This window comes from Elgaria multicarinata, chromosome 1, assembly GCF_023053635.1.
Source record: "Elgaria multicarinata webbii isolate HBS135686 ecotype San Diego chromosome 1, rElgMul1.1.pri, whole genome shotgun sequence".
In the NCBI taxonomy this organism is placed as follows: Eukaryota; Metazoa; Chordata; class Lepidosauria; order Squamata; family Anguidae; genus Elgaria; species Elgaria multicarinata.
Window position 1 is genome coordinate 151,593,506 of NC_086171.1, and position 25,112 is coordinate 151,618,617.

Genomic DNA, 25,112 nt, shown 5'->3' on the forward strand with positions numbered 1-25,112 from the left:
CCAAATTTCCTTTGGCCTAATAGAACTTTTGAAATGCTTTGAGCCCTGAGCCTGAGCCCTAAATGCAACTACAATTGAAGCCTAAAAGCACCCCTGTGTTCTTGCGTCAGTATCCTTTGAAATTAGAAGCCAGAAGAAGAATACAGCTATTGCTTTTTAAAAATGGACTTGTGAAATGATTAAAGCAATTAAAAACTCCAGCTTGCATTACTGTGTTTGCACTACCAGCCTCAAGTGTGCTGTGCCAAAACGTGGCACAGACCAGTGGAGTACAGTGGAAGAAGCTGACACCTGAACCCTGCCTGCCAGTCCAGATTGAGATCCACCTCCTCGTGGACCCAAGGCTCGCCTCATTGAATCCTGCCACCTTGATACCTGAACTACAAAGAAGAAGTTCCAGAGCATGATTGCCTTGAAGTCTTGCAACTTAGCACCAAACCTCGCCCAGACCTATATGATGACTTCGAGTTGTTTACTGATGGATCCAGCTACAATTGTACAACAAGCAGCTGAACTTGTAGTATGCACAGAAGCCCTGATGCTTGTTTCAGGCAAAAGACTATATTTACTGATTCAAAATATCACATGGACAGATTTGGAAAGAAAGAAGATTTGTGACTGCCCATGGAGCAGTGACCCATGGAGAATTAACAGTTGATCTGTTAGAAGTCCTGATGTTGCCAAAAGAACTGGCCAATTTGTCTACAAATGTGCTGCCATGATTGGAGCTAGCCCATTTCTCAGTATTTGAATCCACCTTATGAAAAAGAAGACTTGGAATTAGCACAATAACTCAAAAGTTTTCGAGAACCCAGAAAGATGGGATTTGTTACCCTTGATGTGCCAAGAATCATCATGACCTCCCTGTTTAAAGACCTGAATCAGCCAAAGAATATAAATGCTCAGTGAATTGTTTTTACTGGCCTCATTTGTAAATGCATCAAAAGAAAAGCCCCTGCAGACATGGACTTGTTATCTTTTTTTTAAGAATCCAGATTGACTTTGTTGAAATGTAAAAGTTTTTTTGAACACCTACTGTTTTGTTCAGGCCTGAAACCATAAAATCAGATCTAGAAAGCTATTTTACTTCTTAGGTAGTGTAGAATATGGCACTTTTGTCCTAAAAATAGGCTGGCATCTCATGAAGATTCCAGTCTGGAAGGCAGATAGAGTTAATAGGACCCTGAAAAGAGACCCTAGCAAAAATTAAAATAGAAATTTCCTTGAAATGGGTGGATGTATTTCCAATTGCATTGTTAAAGTTAGAAAAAGGTCTTAAATTGTTTTCTTTTGAACTAATATTTGGCTTTTCCTCTCAGTTTTTAGTGGGGGAACAAGGAAAAAAATTAAATAGGAATTGGGGAATGTTTTATTCCAAGAATATGTAATTGCCCTGCAGTTTTCTCTTTTCCAGCTCCATCGTTACCTGCACCTTTCCAGAGATTGTCGTTAGAAGAACCCTGCTTGTTCCAGCCTACCTGCTTAAAAGTAGGACCCCAGAAGTTAAAAAGCCCTTGCTGCTTTGTACTTGTAAGTGAAATTATTATAGACAGATAAATGGACACATTGTTCTAAAATAAAGCCTCCCCTGGCCCCGCGTGCCAGAAGGATACAGGCAAAGCAAAGGTCATCTGCCTTCTGGTGCACCGGAAGCCACCAGCAACATAGGCGAAGAAACCAGCACAGATACTCACGGATAAATACTCAGCCCAACATTTAAAAGACACTAAAGTTATATTTGATAAACTAATGAGCTTACATGTGTGTGAAGATTGTGTAGCTGTAATTTTGATAATTGTTACTTTAGTAGGTTCCAAGTGTTTCTTTAATTGCCATAGCAAATGTTTTTAAGAAAGGATTTGTGCCTTTTACCACTCATAAGTGACTTGGCTTCGTTCCACAATTGCCAAATGTTCTTTGCAAAAGCTTATCTTCCTGCCCTGCAAAAGCTTGTGATCACCACACAAGCCAAAATATAAGATTATTAAAGGTTCAGAATTGTGTACACATATTATGATTCTACCCAAGGATCTTTAGAGCATACGTTAGTTATAAAAGAAAGTTAACAAAGAATCATAGAATAGCAGAGTTGGAAGGAGCCTACAAGGCCATCAAGTCCAACCCCCTGCTTAATGCAGGAATCCCTGAAAGTTAGTTGTCCAGCTGCCTCTTGAATGCCTCTAATGTGGGAGAGCCCACAACCTCCCTAGGTAACTGATTCCACTGTCGCACTGCTCTAACAGTTAGGAAGTTTTTCCTGATGTCCAGCCGGAATCTGGCTTCTTTTAACTTGAGCCTGTTATTCCGTGTCTTGCATTCTGAGAAGAGATCTTGGCCCTCCTCTGTGTGACAACCTTTTAAGTATTTGAAGAGTGCTCTCATGTCTCCCCTCAATCTTCTCTTCTCCAGGCTAAACATGCCCAGTTCTTTCAGTCTCTCTTCATAGGGCTTTGTTTCTAGACCTCTGATCATCCTGGTTGCCCTCTTCTGAACACGCTCCAGCTTGTCTGCGTCCTTCTTGAATTGTGGAGCCCAGAACTGGACACAATACTTTAGGTGAGGCCTAACCAGGGCCGAATAGAGAAGAACCAGTACTTCACGTGATTTGGAAGCTATACTTCTCTTAATGCAGCCCAAAATAGCATTTGCCCTTCTTGCAGCCATATTGCGCTATTGGCTCATATTCAGCTTGTGATCTACAACAATTCTCGTTTGTAGTATTGCTGAGCCAAGTGTCCCCCATCTTGTAACTGTGCAGTTTGTTTCTGTCTTCCAGAGTATTACCTATCCTACCCAATTTTGTGTCATCTGCAAATTTGATCAGCGTTCCCTACACCTCCTGACAAATCCATGTTGGCTTCTAGTAATCACTGCATTGATTTCAAGGTGTTTACAGATTGACTTCTTTATAATCTGCTCCAGAATTTTCCCAGAAGATGACTGGTCTGTAGTTCCCAGGTTCCTCCTTTTTGCCCTTTTTGAAGATAAGGACAACGTTAGCCCTCCTCCAGTCGTCCGGCACCTCACCCGTCTTCCATGATTTTGCAAAGATAATAGACAAGGGTTCTGAGAGTTCTTCTGCTAGCTCCTTCGTTACTCTTAGATACAGTTCATCGGGCCCTGGAGATTTAAACTCATTCAGGGAAATTAGGTGTTCTTTGACCATTTCTTTATCAATCTCAAACTGCAATCCTGTCTCCTCAACTTCTGCTTCACTTTTTCCAGGAGGGGGTCATAGACCCGCTTTTAGGAGAAGACCGAGGCAAAGTAGGAATTAAGCACTTCAGCCTTTTCTTTGTTGTCTGTTATCAATTTGCCTTCCTCATTAAGCAGTTGAACCACCCACTGATGATCTATTTAGATGGCTCACTAGTTAGTTATCCAATATAGAGTAGTTAAAAGAGGGATTTCTTGCATTGTATTTTGTTCCATTGTAATGATTTTTGTTTATCCTTGCTTTTTGCCTTCCCTGTATTTTGTCTCTTGTGAAAAGTCTTGCAAAGTCAGTAATCCACCAGCAAATGTATTTGTATTGTGAAGCCTTAGCCACAGATGATCTAAAAGAAGCTAGCAAGCTTAAGTTTTGTATTGCTTTAAAGGGGGGAAATGTTAGCATAACCACCTCCATTTTTAACAGGAAACTGTAAAATCTCCATTGCACACCAAGTGAAATGTCACGTACCCGAGGGCGTCTTCAAGGATGTCTCCTGTGTAACTGTCTTATCTATCCAAAACAATAGCTTCATTGCTCCAGGCAGAAAGTTAACTTGGAGCAACTTACTGTTGCAAAGGGATGTTTTGCAGAAGATAAGGGGGGGCTCTGGTGTTACATTCTGATTGGTTAATGCTGCTACTGGGCCCTGCCCCTTGAAAGCTTTAATACGGTACCATATTCCCTATGTCTTTTGTCTGATTGCTCCCTTTGAAGAGACCAGGCCTTGATTACTAATCAATAAAGCGCTTTTGAACCCTCTGTCGCTGGAATGGTGGAGTCGTGCTTAAGGGCTGTTTGGATCTCATCCTTGGGTGAAAAGAACATTGATCTAACAACTTCTTCTCCTCCTCCATGTAGATCATTGGAGAAATTGCTTGATTAAATTGCATGGGTGGAGAAAGAGAAGAACGAAAGAGAGAGCAGGCGAGAAGGGCTGTGAGTCAGAGAGAGAGAGAGAGAGAGAGAGAGAAACCAGAGTTAGAAATACACACACAGAGAGAGAGAAAGAGAGAGAGAGAAGGAGGCTTTCCCAAGATTTTTGTGATTAGTCCCCTACTCCCCTGCAGCAGCTAATTTGTGATGGTACCCAGCACACAGCTTAAAAAATCCAAATGTATCCAGAGGTCCACAGAATCAGGAAGAGATGTTCCCACTGCTCCAGCCAAAACAAAATAGTACAGCCAAACTGCATATGGCATTTTGGAGACTTAATTTTTCTTAGTGCTCATAACTGCGGAAATTGAGCTTCTGAATTACTGCCCTCATGCAGACCTGTTTCTCTGCAAACTACTGTTGCCCTGTGTTGTAGTTTGTTTATTTTTTTAAATACAGAAAGTGGAGATTTATCTAATGATTACAGTTCTTTGTGGATGCATTATAGAAGTCAGTATTAAAAATCTATCCATCTGCTACAGAAATGCTAATTATTTCTTAGTCCTTTGCAATGTAAGAACCCAAAATTTCATTTCAGTATAAAACATCAGGTCTGAATCTTCTATCTGAAAACTTCAGATAAGCTGCCATATCCCATGCTGAATTTTGTGAAGGTAACTTTCTAACAACATAGCAGTAAAAGCCAATCCATTCAAAAGAATAATGTTTACATTAGATGCATTAGTATATCCTATAACATTAATGGCAGCCGTAGCTCTTGCAGGATTTAGTAAATCTGATTTGAAATAGCGTGTGTTTTAATTTATGACATACTACGCCAGTGGAGAAAGCAGAGCAATACTTGAAATGTGGAAATACAAAGAAGAGCTGGTTGTAGCATCCTCATTCCATATCACATGCCTATCTTCTATGCCTCTATGGGATTTAAACAGCCAAACGCCTGTGGTCATATTCATCTTTTAGAACACATCAAGAATATCACCCAGAAAGTATACAGAAGAAGAAGAAGAAGAAGAAGAAGAAGAAGAAGAAGAAGAAGAAGGAAGTCTGACCATTGAATAAGCTCCTGATCCCCAAGAAGTTCCTTTATCTCCTCTCTGCATTTCTGCTGATGTTCAGGGTTCTGGGCCATACAATACAGGAGCCAAGAGAGTCCAGTAGCCGTCGTATCGTGACCTTCAATCATGAACGTGTCCACCTCAGCACGTACATCTTCATCTGATAATGGATTTCCATTTTCATCCTAACCACACAGGGAATACAGGATTTTATGGCCTTGGTAAGATCCAATGTCTAACAGAGGGGGTAGGCAACATGTTTCCCGTGGGCTGTATGCAGCTCCCATTGACTTTTTGGTGGCCCATGCTACTCCCTCCAATGCCACCAAATTTGCCATTGAAATTTACCAGGGTGGCTGCAAAAACTAGCTGTATTTAAGGCCTGTAAATTCTGGGTGTGGGGAACTGGCCCCCAACCCCTGCAGGTTGCTAAACCCCAGTCTAACATCATCATCACCATCATCATCATCATCATCATCATCCATAGTTCCTTTAATGCATCCCTAATTAATGCAACTCTAACAATGTGTGACCCATCAAGCTGAATATATGTAGTGTGTCATAGTACATGGATGATGAGGTAGAGCACATGCTTTGAATGCAAAATGCCCCATGTTCAATCCCTGGCATTGCCAGTTAAGGTACGGTTGGGAAAGAGTCCTGTCTACAACTCTGGGAGCTGCTGCCAAATCAGAACAGACAATACTGAGTTATGGTCTGACTTGGTATAAGTCATCTTCTTATAGTAAATCACAGCGTGTACAGTTTTAATTCAAGGGAGTGGGAAGGTTCCTCAGCTGACTATTTTCTATCAACAATAGCCATGCCCTGGAGGAAGAAATGGCAATGTCTGCCATAAGAAATTTATTGTCAGAGACCAACAATGTTGATGTACTTAGGTCAGTGCATATTGTTATTGTTTCCTGGTGCACATGTGAGTTCCTGTTTGTCTGAAGAAAAGCAGGAAATCTTACAGCACATGTGGAGGAGTAATGGTAGCAACAGATTCCAGGAAGAACTATTGCAAAGCACCATTCATGATGTTCGCTTTTATTCTATAGCTCTGTGCCAACATTCTACTGGAGACATTTCATTTCATTTATTTCATTTCTATGTCCCCAAGAACCAAAGCTTTCTGGGCCATCCACAGAAAATTACAACCCACAAATAATAATAATAATAATAATAATAATAATAATAATAATAATAATAATAATAATATCATCTTTAACATACAAAATTTAGAAACAATTTTAAACAGCTAAAAATAGCTAAAATATAATATCAGGACTTGATTAAACAACTGGATTACATGGCCCAGTAGAGGAAAGTATTAACCTGGTGCCGAAAAGATGGCCATGTTGCCACCAGCACACCTCAGTGGCAGATGCCTGGCATCATCGCACTGCCTGCACAAAAACGGAATGCACAATGTCCACACAATGTCCACACAATGTCCACACATTGGTATCAGACTGCATTGTTCCAACCTATGCCTATAGACCTCTGTGCAGACATGACATCTAGTGCAATCATGGGGTGAATCCAGCTATCACTATTATCTCACACACACACTGTTTAGGGTAGAGTGTTGGCACAGGGCTTATTATGTCATACCTATTTAACTTTCATTTTACTTATTCACTGCTCAGTAGGGACAGACATTCTTAACAAGGGGGTTAAGAGAGAGACACGTTTTGAAAGAAGCCCAAAGGTTCAATTGATTTGGTATTTGAATCATTTTTACTAGGCTATGCTGGATTTCACATTTATACAAATACCCAAACTCCTGTAATACCTAGCATGGGCTGCTGCAAAACCAAAGTGGCAGGAGTTATGAGCAGACTTGACCACCTGAACGCAGCGTAACAGTCATGTACTGTGGCCACCAAATGCTTCTCAGGCCCAGGCAAGCAGCAAGAACAAGTCAATGGGCATGGCTAGATGAGGGGGGTGGAGGGGGATGATCTCGCGATATGATGAACATGAGATCCTCATCCTCAGTCTACGCATGGTGCGGGATGTCCTGGGAGGACGCAGCGCACGCCATCTTTAAAAACACACACCACATGAGCACTCCAGCAAAAAAGTAAGTAAACCAACCCCCCCCCAAAAAAGCCCCAACCATGCTACCCCACCCCCCGATTGGCACAGAGTGCTTAAAGAGCTCCTTGCCCTGTGCCTGCTTCCTGGCTCTTCATGGTTACTCGCGAGGAGCCAGGAAGAAACCGGGACAGCTGCCCACATGTCTCGCAGTCTCAGGATGATCCCAAGACCGTGGGAAAAGCCGGGATTAAAGCCATCCCAGCTATCCCGGGGCGAGGGAAGGATCATCCCTCCCTGCCCCGGGATCCCCTGTGCATCATGTGGATGCACAGGGATGATCCCAGGGTGATCCCCTGGATAACGGCTCATCTAGACATGCCCTATATAGTCCTTAATGGAGTGCAGGCATTGCTGGTTGATTTAATTCAGCATAGTGTGCAACAAAGAATGCATAGCCTGGGAGATTATATCCTGAAAGATATAGGGAAATGCCAAAGAGTGTATTGAAGCCACTATGTTAACGTTTCCTATCTTAACTCCTATGAACTCATGCAAATAATGAATATATTAGGGCTTTCCTTGATACTCTCCTTTCCCATCTGTCTTAGTTCTAGACCCATATGCCAGTATCTGCATAGTTCTCCACCCATGCTGCTAGGTGTACTACTTCAGTATATTTGTTTTAGGAGCTATACACACAAGCACTGGTGAAACTGAGCTGAAAGGAGAAGAAAAACAGGCAGCGATGTCATTTAAAATTGCTGGTACGTTAAAAATAGCAGTGAGGAAATAACCTGTGACGTGACGGGCCTGGCAATCTTGTTATATGACCCATTTGGTTCCACAAACAGATCCGCAATTTAATGCTGGAAAGCATTGATTTTAATAAACCTGGCCAAGTTATATCACTGGCCTTTAACATTCATCAGGTTAGTTTTGAAGAAGAAGAATCCCCCCCAACATTTACGGCAGGGAACCTCTTCAGTTTCCACTCCCTCCGGGTCCTAGCCCACTTTCAGTGAGCTCCTTTCCCTGAAGTTTCCCCTGATGCCCACCCTGGGATGTGAAGTTTTAGAGAGTTGGATCCATTTAGAGATTTGCCACTGCCATTCATGTGTTGATAAGTTCAACTCCTTTAATATGCTCCTTTGTGGAACTGCCTCTGAAGCTGTGACACAATGCTGCTGATCGCCTCTTAACAAACATTGGGAAATGTGAACATATACCACTGTCGTGGCTGCCGTACTCATTGGCAATTAATTTCCATGCCAGATTAAAGATGCTGGTTCTTAACTTTAAAGCTGTGCCTGAACAATTTAGACAGCAGCACCTGCCATGACAAAACACTTCTCCCTTGCTTGTGTCTATATTGTAGGAGTCTAATAGACAGATGAGATCAGCGATGGATAATTGCAAGTCTTTTTTTCTTTTTTCTTTTGTAATGTTGGAATGAGCTTCCTGAGAAGGAGCAACAGAGCAGGCTTTTCTACATGTGGCTTTTAACCTGCACCTTTACCAAAGCATCTGCTTGTGGATTCTTTGCAGAATTAAGATCAGCTCCTTTACACATTTTTTTGTCGTGGCGTCTTTCTCTGCCTTTCTATATGTTTCATAACACAACCACTAGATGGTGCTGTGGCACAGCAGAATTGCACAATTATAAGAGTCTCGTTCTGCTATTTCTAAATAATACCACACTTATAAAAAGCTGGGGAAATGGTTACAAAGAGTGGGAGAGGTCCTGGGGAAGGATGACATCATGTAAAGGACCCACTAACTACCACCAGAAAGCACTCATGAATGCGCAATAAAAGCCTCATGTAGAAAGGCTCAGCGTCTCTTTTTTAAGTTTTAAGGAAATGTGTAAATGCATATCTCTAAAAATTATCTTATAGAGGTTAAGGTATTATTTTGCTCTAATTTTTGGTTTTTCACTGTAATTGGATTTTTATTTTGTAATGCATTTGATAGTATTGCTGATTTAGTAAAATCAGCACTTTGGTGGGTTGAAATGTATTGTTGTTACAATGATCACCTTTGCACAAAGAAGAATATCCAGAAAGTCCAAATGCCTCTTCTTCAAGATCTTTTCAAGTTCTTTCTCATTCATGAGAGACTTCTTTCTCTCTTGTATTACATTATCTGTATTAGACATAAACAGTGAGTAAAGAGCTAAGCAAAGATCCGTGGAAAAATCTACGGTGGTTGAACTGAACACACAAAAGCTGGGAGATCATTTTTTTCCAACCATAACACACCCACCCTTTCAAACCACAACACGACTTGGGCAACGGGTCTAGCATATGTGTGGCAAGTGTGGAAATAATAAACCACAGGGCTCTGGGACCTCTCAGTCAACAGCCTGAGTGCTCAGACCTGTGAGATATAATGCATGCAAAGTCAGAGATGCCCCCCCTCACTCCCCATCTGTAGACACTCCAATCCCTCACCCCAGACACCAACTTCCAGGCACTTACACCCAATACAACCCCCCACCGTAACACTCAAAACACCATCCCTTGCACGACCACTCACCCTTGAGCCCCTACCACTGGCATCACCTCCTGGGACCCCACCATGCAGACCTGGGTATTTACCCCCATCCACCCCTCCCAGCCTGGACCTCATCCACCACCACCACCCATCCTTCATACTGGGGGTGTGCACGGACCCCCCACTCCACCCCGCGGGCTGATCCGAAAATTTCAGATCGGCCCGCTCCGCGCCACTCCGCCCATACTCCGCTCCTCTTCGCCGCGGAGCTCCGGTTCTCAATCAGAGCTCCATAGTGGAGGGGAGTGGAGCCAGGTAAGGCCGGGAGAGGAGGGCAGGAGGTTTACCGGGCCCTGCCGCCATCGCCGCCCGTGCGGCGATGGCGGCAGAGCCCGGTAAGGGACCAAGGGGGAGGGGGGCCTTACCTGCCTCCGTCCGCAGTCCGTTGGCGTCTTCAATTGAGCCCGCGGTTCAATTGGCCCAGACTTCCTGGTTGAACCGCGGGCTCAATTGAAGACGCCGACAGACCGCAGACAGAGGCAGGTAAGGGAGAAGATGGCAGGGGGGTTACTGGGCCCTGCCGCTGTCGCCGCATGGGCGACAGCGGCAGGGCCCGGTAAACCCCACTTACCTTTCCGGCGGAGCTCCGGATCGAGGCGAAGGATCCGCCTTCACCTCGATCCTCTTCGCCACGCTCCGCTGGTCCCCCAATCCTCTTCGCCTCTGCCTTAAGGGCAGGCGAAGCCCCCCGCTCCGCTTCTAATTCGCCGGTCCGATTAGAAGCGGAGCACATCCCTACTTCATACACATACACCTGGCTTGAGCCCCCTGACTTCTGCACCTCCTTATTCCTTATTCATGGCCATTTCAAAGGAAATCCCAACATGCCATGAATTGGGGAGTATTTAAAGATAAACCTTATGAATCTTCTTCCAAACTTCAAAAATTTACTTGGAACTTCACAAAGTCTAAACAGGGTGAGCGCAGGAAGGACTAATGCCCTGAGTCAAAGCAAACACACAACCGTCCCTGTGAGGCGGGCACAGAAGAGGAGAGGCAGCAGCAGGCGGTAGCTATGCCCTTGCCTGAAGCACTGGGAACATGCATGCAAGCGGCTTGTGGGGTTGACCCACACAGCCCATCTACATCTCCCAGGCACCAGGAGGGCAGAGAGGCAGGCAGAGAGGCGCTCTACACACACACACACACACACACACACACACACACACACACTGTGCTATAGATCTATGGGGAAGAATGTCCCAGGCAGCAGATCCCAATACCCCACAACAACAGCACCCAGGAGGAGGTGGGAAGGCGGGCATGCAGCAGACATTTCTGGGGGTACAAGTAAGTGAGCCAAGGATTGTTTCCACTTTCCAGGTCATCAAAGCCAGTAATGCAAACCAGCCCTGTGAGGCGGTAACAGCACAGAGAGATGCCTTTTGCATCCCATAACTAATAGGGGATTCTTTCAGTCTTTCAGAAGCTACCTTACACTTCAACTCATGACAGGCATAGGTAGCTTCCACTGGTTAATCTTTGGAGGGTTCTGATGACCCTCCAAGGGCAGGAGTGTGCACTGGGCACGTCCACATGCCCTAGGGGACCTCATCCCCTTGCACCACATCTATTCAGTTGTTCACCAAGGTTAGGGCGGGTAGTAGTGCTGTGTTTCCTATCTGTTATTTATTATATGATTTAAGGCTGTGTTTGTGCATTTGGTGGGGCTACTGCTTCAAAAACACTGGAAAAAGTCTGTTCAGACAAAGAAAGAAAAGTTACCCAGTATAATTTTGCTTATTCCCCCCTCCAACATTGGGATTGGAGGATGCTTCATCAGGTGATCATGTTTGGGTGTTAAATCTGCCTGTCATCGCTTAAAAAAAACACCTTATCCCCTCCCGCTTTAAGCCATTCTAAACAAATTAATAGCAAGCAAAGAGCAGGACGAAAAAGTCTGACCATCTCCACAAAATGACCCCCAACCACCACTCTCTAAGCACAGCAAGTTTCAGGGATGTGGGTTTCAAAACAAAAAAGTTATATGCTAATCTTTTCCACAATGCAATCCTATGGGGGGAAATATCCAAAATGGCGGGCGGAGCGCTTCGCAAAAAGCGGATCAATTCACTTGTGGCCGCTTCTCTTTGCAATGCTTCACTAGCCCCCACCCCCGACTCGCTTCTCCTCCGCCTATAACGGAGGCGAAGCCCTGCGCTTCGCTATTGTTTCTCCGAACTGAAGAGAAGCGGATCACAGCCCTAGTGAACATACCAGTGTGAAGGTGGGCTAGTCTGCAAGCCTTGCGAAACTGATGTCCTTGGGAGCTGAACCAGTAAATGAGATCACTGTGGTGCAAAGGGTTCTTCATTCTCTGAACAGCCATTAAGCTGAGGTCAAAGACAGTATTAACATAGGAATTATTCCTGTGGGCAGAAGGATGAGGAAGAAGAGATATAAGAGAAGACACTATTTGTCTACATATTGCACAGTGGTACTGATTTCCATGTACAAACGCATAGCATCAGGCTATGCATAATAGCATCAAAAATAAGAGTAAAACTGTAATATGTAGTTGGTAGAAGAGGAGGAAGCACTGCCATTATAATTATTTTCATCTTTGACTGCTTAGGCTGTTACACAGGAAAAGAACATGCCTAAAGGTCACATCAGGTTGTGGAGGAGAGAAAAGAGAAGCCAGGCTATTCCATCACTGCAGCTGAGAGAGCAGCTGCTTGCGGTTCTCATTACTAATGTTTATAAGCTGTTCTGCGAGCCTTTTTGGCTAACGAGTAGGGTAGAATGCTTTTAATGAATAAATAAAGCAACCAATGCAAGCCTTCCACCAAAATGCACTGAACTTCAAATTCTGCCCTGTCTGTGATCTAACGGATCTACTGTAGCCAGATAAAGAAGATGATGAGTGCCTTCAGATGGGAGAAATCGCTCTTGCTTCTTGATTTCTTCTGCATTGGTAACAATCTGAAATTACACGGGAAAAGACAGCAGAGACCACTTGGGCTATACAGATCAATAGAAATAGCGCCTTCTAGTGGGCATTTTATAGTGCAACTTTCTTGCACACAGCAGGAAATACAGCCCTCGCCTTGATGACGACGTGAGGAATGCTGCATGCAGTGGCACCACCACATTGACCGTCCTTCCGACCATCTACATCAGAAGGAGTGCAGTTGCAGGCTTTCTAGGCGCCACCGCTGCACCCAAGCACTCACACGGCAGGTCTGGGGCACCTGGGAACATCTGCGCCCCCTCTTCTAAGGTTAGTGGGGTGGGTTTTTTTAAAAAAAAAAAATGGACTGAGTTGTGGTTGTTGTTTTTAAAGCTGCAGGCCTATCCAGTAGAATTTTAGGATACTTTTAGTATGCTTTTAGTATGCTTTTAGGATGTTTTAAACAGTGTATACCATGTTTTTAATCAGTATTTTATGTATTTTATGCTTGCTTAGGGTGACCAGATGCACCGGGAAACCCCGGAGACCTCCGGTAAGATGAAGCATCTCCGGGGCAACCAGCTCTGGCCCCCAAAACTCCGGAGAAAACGTGCACCACCCAGCATGTTCCCTAGCCCTGCCCAGCCCCGATCTGGCCTTGTATTTGGCCTGCGCAATCAGCCTGAAGCTGGATTTGGAGCTGCTGGGGCTGGAGTTGGAGCCAGGGCTGGGGCTGGAGCTGGAGCTGCCGGAGCTGGAGCCAGGGCTGGAGTTGGAGCCAGGGCGGGGCTGGAGCTGGAGCTGGGGCTGGAGTCGGAGCCAGGGCTGGAGCCGGAGCCAGGGCTGGGGCTGGAGCTGGAGCTGCCGGAGCTGGAGTTGGAGCCGGGGCTGGAGTTGGAGCTGCCAGGGCTGGGGCTGGGGCTGGGGCTGGGGCTGGGGCTGGGGCTGGAGCCGGAGCCGGAGCCGGAGCCGGGGCTGGAGTTGGAGTTGGAGTTGGAGCCGGGGCTGGAGCTGGAGCTGGAGCCAGGACTGGAGCCGGGGCTGGGGCTGGAGCCGGCGTTGGAGCTGGGGCTGGGGCTGGGGCTGGAGCTGGTGTTGGAGCTGGAGCCAGGGCTGGGGCTGGAGCTGGAGTTGGAGCCGGGGCAGGAGTTGGAGCCGGGGCGGGGCTGGAGCTGGAGCTGGAGTTGGAGCTGGAGCCAGGGCTGGAGTTGGAGCCGGGGCGGGGCTGGAGCTGGAGCTGGGGCAGGAGTTGGAGCTGGAGCCAGGGCTGGAGTTGGAGCCGGGGCGGGGCTGGAGCTGGAGCTGGGGCAGGAGTTGGAGCCCGAGCTGGAGCCAGGGCTAGAGTTGGAGCCGGGACGGGGCTGGAGCTGGAGTTGGAGCTGCCAGGGCTGGGGCTGGGGCTGGGGCTGGAGCCGGAGCTGGGGCTGGAGCCGGAGTTGGAGCCGGAGCTGGAGCCAGGACTGGAGTTGGAGTTGGAGTTGGAGTTGGCGTTGGAGCTGGGGCAGGAGTTGGAGCCGGAGCCAGGGCTGGGGCTGGGGCTGGGGCTGGAGTTGGAGTTGGAGCTGGAGCCGGGGCAGGAGTTGGAGCCGGAGCCAGGGCTGGAGTTGGAGCCGGGGCTGGAGCTGGAGCTGGAGTTGGAGCCGGGGCGGGGCTGGAGCTGGAGCTGGGGCTAGAGTTGGAGCCGGGGCTGGAGCTGGGGCTAGAGTTGGAGCCGGAGCGGGGCTGGAGCTGGAGCTGGAGCTGGTGCTGGGGCGAGGCTGGAGCGATGTGTTTTGCTGGGCTGCTAGCCCATGCTGCTTGGCTGCCCCTGTCCTCCTTTCTTTCCCCTGGAATTAGAAGCTGTGGAATATTGTCGCATAGGTAGGATACGTTTAGTTTTACCTTCTATTAAAAACAAAAACAATGTTCTTATAACTGACTGAGAGGGCAAAAAAGGGTAAATTTAAAAAAGGAAGACAGATAAAAAATTGGTTGATTTTCGGGACATGCCCAGACTTGCTCTCTGTTCCAGCCAGCATTTCTTCAGCCGCCATAGGCACTCACGAGGCTTGAATTTTTGGGGGGCCATACCAGCTTGCTTGCTTGAGTCAGCTCAGCCCACCTTGTTGTCCAGCAACTCCCTCCCAGCCACAGCATGCCCAGGTCTCCAAAAAGAGGGCATCTCTTCAAGTAGTGGTTTTAAAAGTTGCTCAACTATATAAAGTGTGTATGTGTGTGTGTGTATTTCTCTGCACTTCTGGGAATTGCTGCTCTTGTATGTGTGTGGGGTTTATTAAAGTAATTGAAGTCCAAATGAAATGCCTCTAGCTGCAACCTATAGTGGAGGTGGTAGATTGGATTTAATCTCTGGCTGCACTGATGAAATAAATTGTCACTGACTTTCTATACATTCTTTGGGTACTGGTTTTGATTAATTAATTGGGTGAGTGTGTGCTGGGAGTGGGCTTGCCTTGGGTGTATTTTAAAACAATTATTAGTGGGTTAGTATGTGGGTGTGTGAAGATTTGTATTTTACTTTTTAGCCCCGGTTGTGTATGCATCTTTCTCATTTGTTTGGTTTTTGCCTTAGTGCATGTGTGGGATGATGATGCTCACAATGCTTTGGGAGAGTATATGGGTGTGTTGTATTTTAATGGTGTTTGTTTGTTTGTTTGTTTAGTTTGCCTTGGGTGTGTGTATGCCTGTGTGGATTTATTATGCTGATGAATGTTATTTTTCCTTGTGTGGGTTGCTGTGGTTTATTATTATTTTGCCTTTCATGAGTGTGGGCTGGATTTTTATTGTGCTCCTCCTGACCTCCAGGTAAGTGTGTGTGTGTGTGTGTGTGTGTGTAGGTTTGTTTGTTTGTTTGTTTGTTTTTAATTGTCTTAGGGAGGGTGGGTTTGGAATTGCCATAAAATGATACCTCAGTAAAGTTTTCCATTGTATTTCGTTGTAACTGAATGGGAATATCTGAAAGTTGTTTTAAGAGCATCTGGAATGATGGGGCAGTTGCCTCAGTAAAATCAGTATAATATATTGGAGATATCTGGTTTTAGTAGTATTCATGTCAGCATACTAGTTGTGTTTAATGTGCAGCTGCCATACACATTTGTCTAACCAATAGCAAGAAGATGAAGACAATGGTGTATGAAAAATCCCATGAAAAAGAACAATTGGTTGTATCCAATGTTAGTCTTAGACCTATTGAAATGAATGGAATTTAGACTCTGAATACAACCCATGGTTTTGAAAAGCAGCTTGTTTGTCTTTTGGCATGATTTGAAAAACAATTGCTCTACACTGCAAGCATAGACTACTCGTTCAGCTATATTAAGTCTCCTCTCAGTAGCCATCTGTACTTATCTTGGCGTGTTCACTTTTTATTCTCAATTATCTGTGAACAAACTGTTGTTGTGGCATGGCAGCTAATGTCTCAAATGTCGTACCAGAATTGTTCTGTCCTAGTGAGATAATTATGTGAGTGCATAGCATGATTTGGCCTGACTTCCTTGAGTGTGTTTGGACCTCCTAGGCTCTGAAAGCATCTTTCTGGAGAGCACCTGTTGGTAGCATGAGCCACGAGGCCAGGTTCTGCGAGTGCATGGTTGTCCTTGACAGGAGGGGCTTGCACTTGCTACTGTAAGGTGAACAGACGTGAAGAGGCTGCAATCCTGTATTCACTTATCTGGAAGTAAGCTTTATTGAAATCAATGGGACTTGTTTCTGGGTGGGCATGCCCACTTAGGGGCTGTTCATGTTGGTGGGCACACCCCCTTGGGGGTTGGACAAGTTGGTGGACATGGCCCCTTGGGGCGGCCATGTTGTCCTCCTTTTTGGTTTCCAAAATATGGTCAGCCTATGCTTGCTGTTGTTCCTCGCCTCGATCCAGTCGGAGAGGCGGATAAGAAATATATTATTATTATTATTATTATTATTATTATTATTATTATTATTTGTGAACCCTAAATGGGGGAGAACAAGGTAGGAGGAACAGGGTGCTCTCTCCCAGGCAGGATTTCCAACCCCCACCTTTAATTTTTTTTTCTTAACCAGGATCCACAGAGGTGCGGAGCCTCATTCCAAGCTAAAAAAAGTCGAGGTAAATCCCCAACTTTTTTAGTGTACAGTTTTGGGGCTTTGCCCCTGAATTGCTTTGAAGTGGCAGCTGCGTCATGTAGATCAGCTGCTGCCACTCCAAAGCTACTGTGGGGAAAAGCGCCCAATTTTTTATTTTTTAAAAAATGGCTTTTCTGTGGATTAATTTACAACACTAAAACCAGGAGATAGAGCAGGAGATGTGCAAGAGGTTCACTGTATCATCAAAATGACTCATGAAGATCCGTGAGTGGCCAGTCTGGGTGTGCAATAAAACACTCGTCTGAAGAAGCTCAATGTTTCTACATCGCATTCCAAGTCTGACTCATATGGTGTTGCTGAGATGGTCCAGTAGCTGCTGAAAAAGTTCCTTCCACATTGGAGTGGAAACATATGCAGATACAACTCACTGGGATCTTGTGGTTATTTCTCATGCCGGTGGTAGACCTTAGTGCAGAGAAGAAGAGCTGTGTCTCCACTTTGGCTGAAGAAGGCATCTTATACTGACCTGTCTGTCTGACAATTGCTGTGGTAGCTGAAGGCACATTTCATGATGGTATCAAGGGTCATCAAAGTGACATATTTGAACATCTCCACTGACACTGTGGTGTCTTTGGGAACCATCTTTTCCAATCTATCCTAATGTTTTAGAAAAGAGACAGAAAGAAGAGGGTGGATAATTTATTATCAGATACTAGGTCATATTTCGTTGAGGTAGCTATATGAAAACATCAAAGTTATAAAGAATTTTTAGCTAAACCTTAGAGATGCTAGCAAACCTATTGCAAGACATGTAAACCCAAATTAAAGCAAGGGTCCACTACTGTGAAGATGGATTACACATTGTCCCCGCTGTTGTATGTATACCAGGTCCTCACATGGTTGAGAACTCTGTGAGCGATCTGAGTTCTAAATCATGTGGAAATTCTATACACATCGATCAGGCTCCCCACTCCGTAAGCCCCACCACCACCACCACTAATGTTTGGAAGAGGCAACCAGATATGGCGCAAATATGCATGTCCCCCCCCTCTCTCTTTCATTGTGTAATTGGAATAGCATGAGGGAGAACACTTGAATAGGACCAATGTGTATTTCTGCCCTGAGAGGGACTTCAAAACTCAGCAGTGTGCTGCTGTCAGCACCCGCACACACGTCAGTGCCCGCACACACACACACACACCACATCATCCACACATCCAGAATGTGTTGCAAAGGGCTCTATATGCATACAAGGTCTCTATATGCATACCAAGTACACATGCAGAGTTCCTCCATGTGAGAAGGGGGCTCTGATTGGGCCAGGGGCATGTATGTACATTGGCACACATATAGAGCCCCTTCTGACGTACTCTGAATATGCAGACCTTAAAAAGCAAAAATAACTGTTTGTTATAAGGAAAGGGGAAAACAACAACCCCAAATCCAGGGAAAGGCTGCTGTGGGCAAGGCTTGAGTGACCTGGTGGAGCTGAGTGTTTGTCTGCCCCGCCCCCTGCAGGTATTAAAGACTCCTGGGTGCTGGAGGCGCAAGCCGAAGGAGAGAGCCAAAGGGCTCTCGGCCTGAGGCTCTGTGCCATGGGCGTGAAGCCGGTCAAGCGGAACAGTTACTCTGGAGGAAGAAACCCAGCCTCGGCCCGATTCCTGAAGCCTAGCAAGTAGGGCGCCCAGGCATACTGCCTCTGATACCAATGCTCAAATAACCCACAGGACTGAACAAGAAGGAGAGAGGATTTTGTTGGCAGAGACAAAGCTCCAAACATAACCTCCCAAAGATAAGAGTTTTTAACTTTAATTTTATATGGACATTTTAACTTATTTTTATCTCATTTACTCAATTTCATTGGTTCATCAAACTGGGAATCCGCTTTGCACTTAAGTGTGTTTTTACTACAAATTTTTAACAAATTTTAACAACAAATTGGAGGAGGTGAAGGGGAGGGAGAGAGATTGAACCAACAAAGCAGAGTGAATTTAACTTAATGTCTTTTTTAAGAAAGACCTAAGAATATAAGAATATAGGAATATAGCAATACAGAAAGAATAAATATCTAACAACCAGGGTAAATAACAAGACAAACAACAGCCTCCCAGTGTTACACCCTACTTTTACAAAAGCTAGCACCAGCACGTGTCTGAACATTTGATAACCGAAAGGGGAGTGTGGAGGAGGAAGTTTGAACAAGACAGCAGAGCCTGTAAAGTCGCACAGTGTATAACAGAATGGTTTTAACTAGAGGAGAGTACAAAAAACAGGGTGTCGTTCCAATGACAGGGGAATATGTCCCCCATAGGAGGAAACATAAGCACAAACAATCCAAGATAACCAGCTTTTTTTCAGTTAACTCAGAGGGAATTAAAACAACAAATAAAGACACTAGGCACTCCCTCACCACCACAACAAATGAGATCTTGGACTGGTCATTGGCTCCAAACATGTTAATGATGCCACCAGAACCCGAATTCCCAAAAGAAAGCAGATGTAGTTTGGCGTCCGAATTTTCTACAGTTGGGGAGGGTCTAATGGGTAATAGACAACCCCATTGTATATCTCAAGACAACACAGTAGAGATAACAACTATACTTCCTATGAATGAACAAATATCAGTGGGTAGTAGTCTATCCCCTTCTCAACCCAACTTATCTTTCCCCCAATTAGATGGCTATACAAATTCTCCATCGAACAGGAATAGCGATCCCCAGGTGTGGTCCAGCCTGCTTAGATCCCAGCACGAGATGATTAAAGCTCTATTTGGATGCTGGGCAGAGGATATAACATTAATAAAGAACTACTTATCTGAAAGTAAGGACCTACTAATCACCCTCACTAACTTTGTATTGGCCAAAAACATAAAGGAAGTCAAGAGTGGTCAAGCAAAAGAGGACAAGCTGGAACATAAATGAATTAAACCAAATTATAAAGCCAGTGATTCGAACACAACCGTGACAGATATATCAGAGACAGCCTATCCCAGTGGAGAGGAGACCAACCAAGCTAACAGGAGAAAGGAGACAACATCCCACCTTCCAATCATAGGGGCCTGAAATCAAAAAAATTAAAGGCTATAAACCATAAAGGGAGAAAGAAAACAGAAAATATGAGACAACCATCCAAGTATAAAAACAAGCCTAAAATGAATTATAATAAACTATTCCAAATACTGGATGCCCAAGACAAGAACAGAGCAGCACAGCCATTGATCCCAAAGAAGGAATGGACCACGCAGATAACCGATCCGGGAGAGAGGAAACTGATACTCAAAAACCAGGGTATCTACTCCAACATAGTAAATATAACTGAAATTCAGGACCTGTGGGCATTACTTGGCCATGAAGCCCAAACAAACAAACAAAAAGCCTTTGGTTGAGAAGGAAAGAACATCAGCACCAACGCTTCTATCTGCGGGGAAATCCTCATGGAATTTGCAATTAATGAACTGTACCTTGGTATTTTCCAACTAGCCCAAACCAAGGGGCATTCTAACGCAACAAGAGCGAAAATTGCATTTCCTACAGTTGATATCAATCTGGGATGCAAACCCACTCGAGCAAAATATGGAAACAATCCAAAAAATTGAATATCTCTACTATAACTACAAAACAGCATGAGCCCTGGTTACCTTCGCTTCTTCGGATTTGGTGGCTAAGATATATAGAAACAAAGAAGAATACCTAAGAATGGGGTTTGACAGTAAATAGATATTTCAAAGATATCTCCCTAGTGTCCTCATTGGGACTCTCCAGCAACACGAATGTTCATATTCGTAACATGCCTCAATCGGATTCCAGGATTAGTGATCTCATCAACTTAGAGGATACAGCCTCAACAATCATTTCTGATTATTTGCCGAAGACTTCCGTAACTATGCAACCACGGCGAAGTCAGAGAAACGGGACCCACAAGGCTGGGGGACCCGGGGGATCTTTTTGACGCACTTCAACCAGAAATTAATCAGTCCAAAAGTCCTTTAACACTTCCCAGAAACAAAGAAAAGAGGGACATGAGACTTTTTGAGACAGAGGATAGGAGTGGCTTCTTGGAACAACTTTACCCAGAAGAGATAAAGCTCATAGAGAGTTTTGATGCCTCACCTAGCATATATCAACATCAAACCCTTTCTAGACAAAGAGCTCTGTTGGAAATACTTAAACCTCAAAAATCCCAACATATGGTGAAATCACGGGTTGAAACCCCGCAAATCAAAAAAGAAAGGGCTGCTGGCAAAGATAGGCTTAATAAACAAGACCTGCAACCCCTAAAGAAGACAAGTGAGGCGGATAGCGGAGTGAATACTTCAGCCCCCGATATTTCCATACACCCCCCTAAGGAAAGTCGACCTAAAATCGGTCATATCCCCAATGGTCAGAAGTGTAATATAGATCTAACCAGCCCTATTAGAGACCAGGTCATGCCTTTAAATCCAACAGACAATACAGGTATACTATACCCGAACATTAGTGTGATCAAAAGGGCACTTGATGGCCACCCATTGATACACTCAGATAATCCAACTGTAGCACCTGGGGCCGAGATAAGACAATATGATATTACAGTCAATGATAATAGGGATCAAGAGGGGGAATGCACCAAGACGAACACTAACCCTGCAGTCTATGCAGGGAAGCTATCATTGAGCCCAATAACAGAAACATTCGTAGTGAAAGTCGCGGCAGCTTAGCCATCTTGTCCTTTAAAGCCTAGGCCCCCAGTGACTGACAAAGAACCGCTAGAAGTAAAATGAATAAAGAAAAGTGCTCCTCCTATCTCTTTGGAAAAGCCCACACAGATCCACCCTTAGCCCCATTGAGGTTATTGTCCTGGAATATCTCAGGATGGGATAATAAACTGATGGACATAGGATTCAAACAATATCTATCCAAATTTCATATAGTGGGGCTACAAGAAACATGGATACAAAAAAAACTAGAACTTCCAGGCTATCAATTTTTCATTAAACCCGCCAGAAAGATTGCTAAGAAAGGGAGGAGTTGTGGTGGATTAGCCCTGGGGATATCTGTAAACCTGAATGTTGAAATTAAGGAAATACCCACTCCCTCACAAAATTTGCAGGCTATCCAATTGACTAAATACAGAAATATCAGGCTGGTGTGTATAAATATTTATATCCCCCCTAGGGGCTCAATTTATTACACCCCCGATATGTGGGATACTCTTGAATCCCTTAAGGACACAATTAGTCAACAAACCCCCCCCCCCTGCGCAATGATAGTGATGGGGGATTTCAATGCAAGGATGGGTGATGGATATACTATTGCACAACAGAAATTTGCATTAACCAAGGACGATTTGGCACACCTTCCCACAAGGAAATCTAGAGACCATACATTCAACGAAGCTGGCACCAACCTATTTAAACTTATGTATAAATTTAACATGTTTATCCTAAACGGCACGGGATCAGACGATACAACAGCAAATTTCACCTTTGCCTCCCGGAAAGGGGGAAGTGTTATCGACTATTTCCTGATAGATTCAAAAATTGCCCTGAATGTAAAAAACTTCACGATAGGGACTCAATCTGCGAGCGACCACCAGCCGGTGCTTCTGGAACTCTTTGGAACGCAGGGAATAAGCAATGAAACGCCCCCAGAAATGTCATACACCCAACAAGGTAAACGGAGATTAAGATGGGACATTAATCTACAGGAGAAGACATGGGATGTCTTGTTCAGTTGGGAGTGGTTAGCCCTAAGAACCAGCTTTTTGAAAACAGACCAATATGACCTTCTGTCCCTATTTCATAACATGACACAGCAATTGGGCTCTATATGTTCAACCACTTCCCCCCCCCCAAGTTAAGACCCCATCCGGAGGGTTGGTTCGATCAAGAGTGCAGAGACGCTAGGCGTGTCCTCTGCTCCTTGAGCAGACAGGCAAAGTATGGGGCTCAGGCCCACGCCCTGCATGACTTAGTGACAAATCTGCGAATGTATAGGAAGCTCCTTAAACAAAAACAAAATGCTTTTTTTGCCCAATTATGGGCCGATATCGATCAAGCCTCCAGAGATTGGGATTCAACTAAATTTTGGCAATTGGTTGCCTGTAAATTAAAGGAACCCATCTATGAGCTGTCGGCGCCGATTATGAACAAGCAATGGGAGGGATATTTTGAAAAAATGTATAATCCGGAGGGAACAACCTACTTGACACAGATAGTACTCCCCAACATTCTAGAGACAGACCCATGTCCAGATGTTACCACTAGTGAGGTTAAAAGGTTAATCTCTATCTTAAAAAGAAGGAAAGCACCAGGGGAAGATATGTTACCCCCAGAGATTTTTCTAGAAAACGAGCTCTGGTGGGCCCCTATTCTGGCTAAAATGTTTACTTTTATCAACCAACGTGGTAAATTTCCCAACGGTTGGGCCCAAAGTATAGTCGTACCAATTTATAAGAAGGGCGACAAATCATCACCGGCCAATTACCAACCCATTAGTCTGCTAGATGTGGCCTCCAAACTATATACTAAGCTACTCTTAATAAAAGTTGAAGACTGGGTTGCTCAAAATAACATCATAGGAGATGAACAAGCCGGCTTTTGTCGTGGCAAATCGACAATAGACCAGTGCTTCATTCTAAACCATCTTAGAGAGAAATAGTTTTTTGGGCACCCAAAAAAACATCTATATGCCACATTTGTAGACCTAACCTCAGCTTTTGATAGGATTAAAAGGGATAGATTATGGTACAAGTTATGGCATCTTGGGATGGATAGGCGTCTTCTGATTTTGATTAAAAAAAGCCTATATACAAATACGACCATCCAAGTTAGAGCTGGAAGGGGAGGACAACTGTCGAAAGAAGTTAAAACATCCATAGGGTTGCCTATTAGCACCTATCCTGTTTAATATATACATAAATGATATTATTGGTTATCTGTCTGGTAATTCAAACTTTCCTGTAGCCGTTGGTTTGAGAAAACTGAACATACTGATGTACGCAGATGATACGGTGTTATTATCACAAAATTTAATAGGAATGAGAAGAATGCTTAAAGCTTTTGGAGAGGCCTGCAGGAAGGAACATCTGTGTATAAACTATTTAAAAACTAAAGTAATGGTATTCGGAGCTCACCCCCCTAAACATAAATGGATGCTAAACGGTCATCCTCTGGAACAAACCATCCAATTTAATTATCTAGGTATTTGCTTCAAGCAAAATGGCTTGTGGTCCAGTCATTTGGCGGCAACAAAGCTGAAAGCACAAAAATCAACGCATACTGTGTTAAGATTTGCTAAGGTTAGAGGTGGTCAGCTGGTAGCCCCGGCTAGTAGAGTATTTATAGAGAAAGTGGTACCCCAAATAACATACGGTGCTGAAATATGGGGGGGGGGCACGAATTTACACCCACTTGAGGTTGTCCAAAATAACTTCTTAAGGACACTGCTAGGTCTCCCACCAGGAACTCCCACCTGCTATACAAGGGCGGTACTTGGGGGATTGCCTATAGCATACTATATTTGGAAGACTATGTTTTTCTATTATCTTAGAATACAACATCCAATAAATAAATTAGTAAGCCTCTGTGTAAATGAACAGAGAATTTCTTCCTTCAGAAATAATTGGATAGACCGATGCGAAATCAGATTACGAAACTTTGGCCTCGATCCTAAAGTAATTTTGGGTGGAGATGTACAACATCAACGTGATGCAATAAGACAAGCACTGCAGAGCTATTTTTGCAAAATAGACATGGCTGCAATTAAAGTCTCTAGATTTTCTGATAGCTTTCAGCTCATAAAATTAACCCATAGGGAAGAAAAATATCTGACAGAAATTACCACCCCTGGCCTTCGCAAGGCGCTTACTAGCCTGCGATTCCAGACAATGCCATCCAACTTTAGAGAGGGGAGATTCAAAAACATCCCCAGAGAACAACATTTATGTATTTGTGGTGACCAAGCAGTAGAGGATACAGTTCATTATGTTCTATACTGTAAGTTATACAACACCCCTAGGGATAAACATCTAGCGAGATTTCTGGCTTCAATTACTCATTTTACAGATCTGGATAAAATTGGCTACTTATTTACAAACATTGTGAAATCCATCTTGTTAAACCTGGCTTGCTTTGCAGTGAAAGCGGCAAAAATTAGGAAAGACTTAGTGTCCCTTAATGATAACTAAGATTGCTGGTAAAAATCGCAGCACTATATATGATGTTTTATATGTAAAAGTTCAATTTGATGTTTAATACAATGCTGTAATGTAATGTTTTTATATCATGACTCTTATATCTGGCTAAAACCCATGCTGGGTTGCCTTAATAAAATTTGATTTGATTTGACAACCCCAAATCCATGTTACTATAATATCTTTATTATGCCAACCAAAAAGTCACCAAAAAAAAAAAAAA

At 44.2% G+C, this 25,112-nt stretch overlaps 2 protein-coding genes across 3 annotated transcripts in view; one reads left to right on the forward strand and one right to left on the reverse strand.

Moving 5' to 3' along the window:
- The window catches only part of PDZK1IP1 (PDZK1 interacting protein 1), a 355,951-nt gene that overhangs the window by 283,581 nt on the left and 47,258 nt on the right, over positions 1-25,112 (forward strand). The gene's annotated exons all lie outside the window — the stretch shown is intronic.
- Positions 1-25,112, reverse strand: part of LOC134393425 (cytochrome P450 4B1-like) — a 51,941-nt gene that overhangs the window by 13,562 nt on the left and 13,267 nt on the right. The window contains exons 5-9 of one of the 2 annotated variants that reach the window (XM_063118461.1): positions 17,257-17,374; positions 17,061-17,073; positions 11,983-12,134; positions 9,248-9,354; positions 5,161-5,351 (exon numbers count right to left, since the gene is read on the reverse strand). In XM_063118461.1, coding sequence (XP_062974531.1) covers positions 5,161-5,351; positions 9,248-9,354; positions 11,983-12,134; positions 17,061-17,073; positions 17,257-17,374 — 581 coding nt within the window. Of the gene's footprint in view, positions 1-5,160; positions 5,352-9,247; positions 9,355-11,982; positions 12,135-17,060; positions 17,074-17,243; positions 17,375-25,112 lie in introns of both variants that reach the window. The other variant, XM_063118454.1, reaches the window with a different exon arrangement.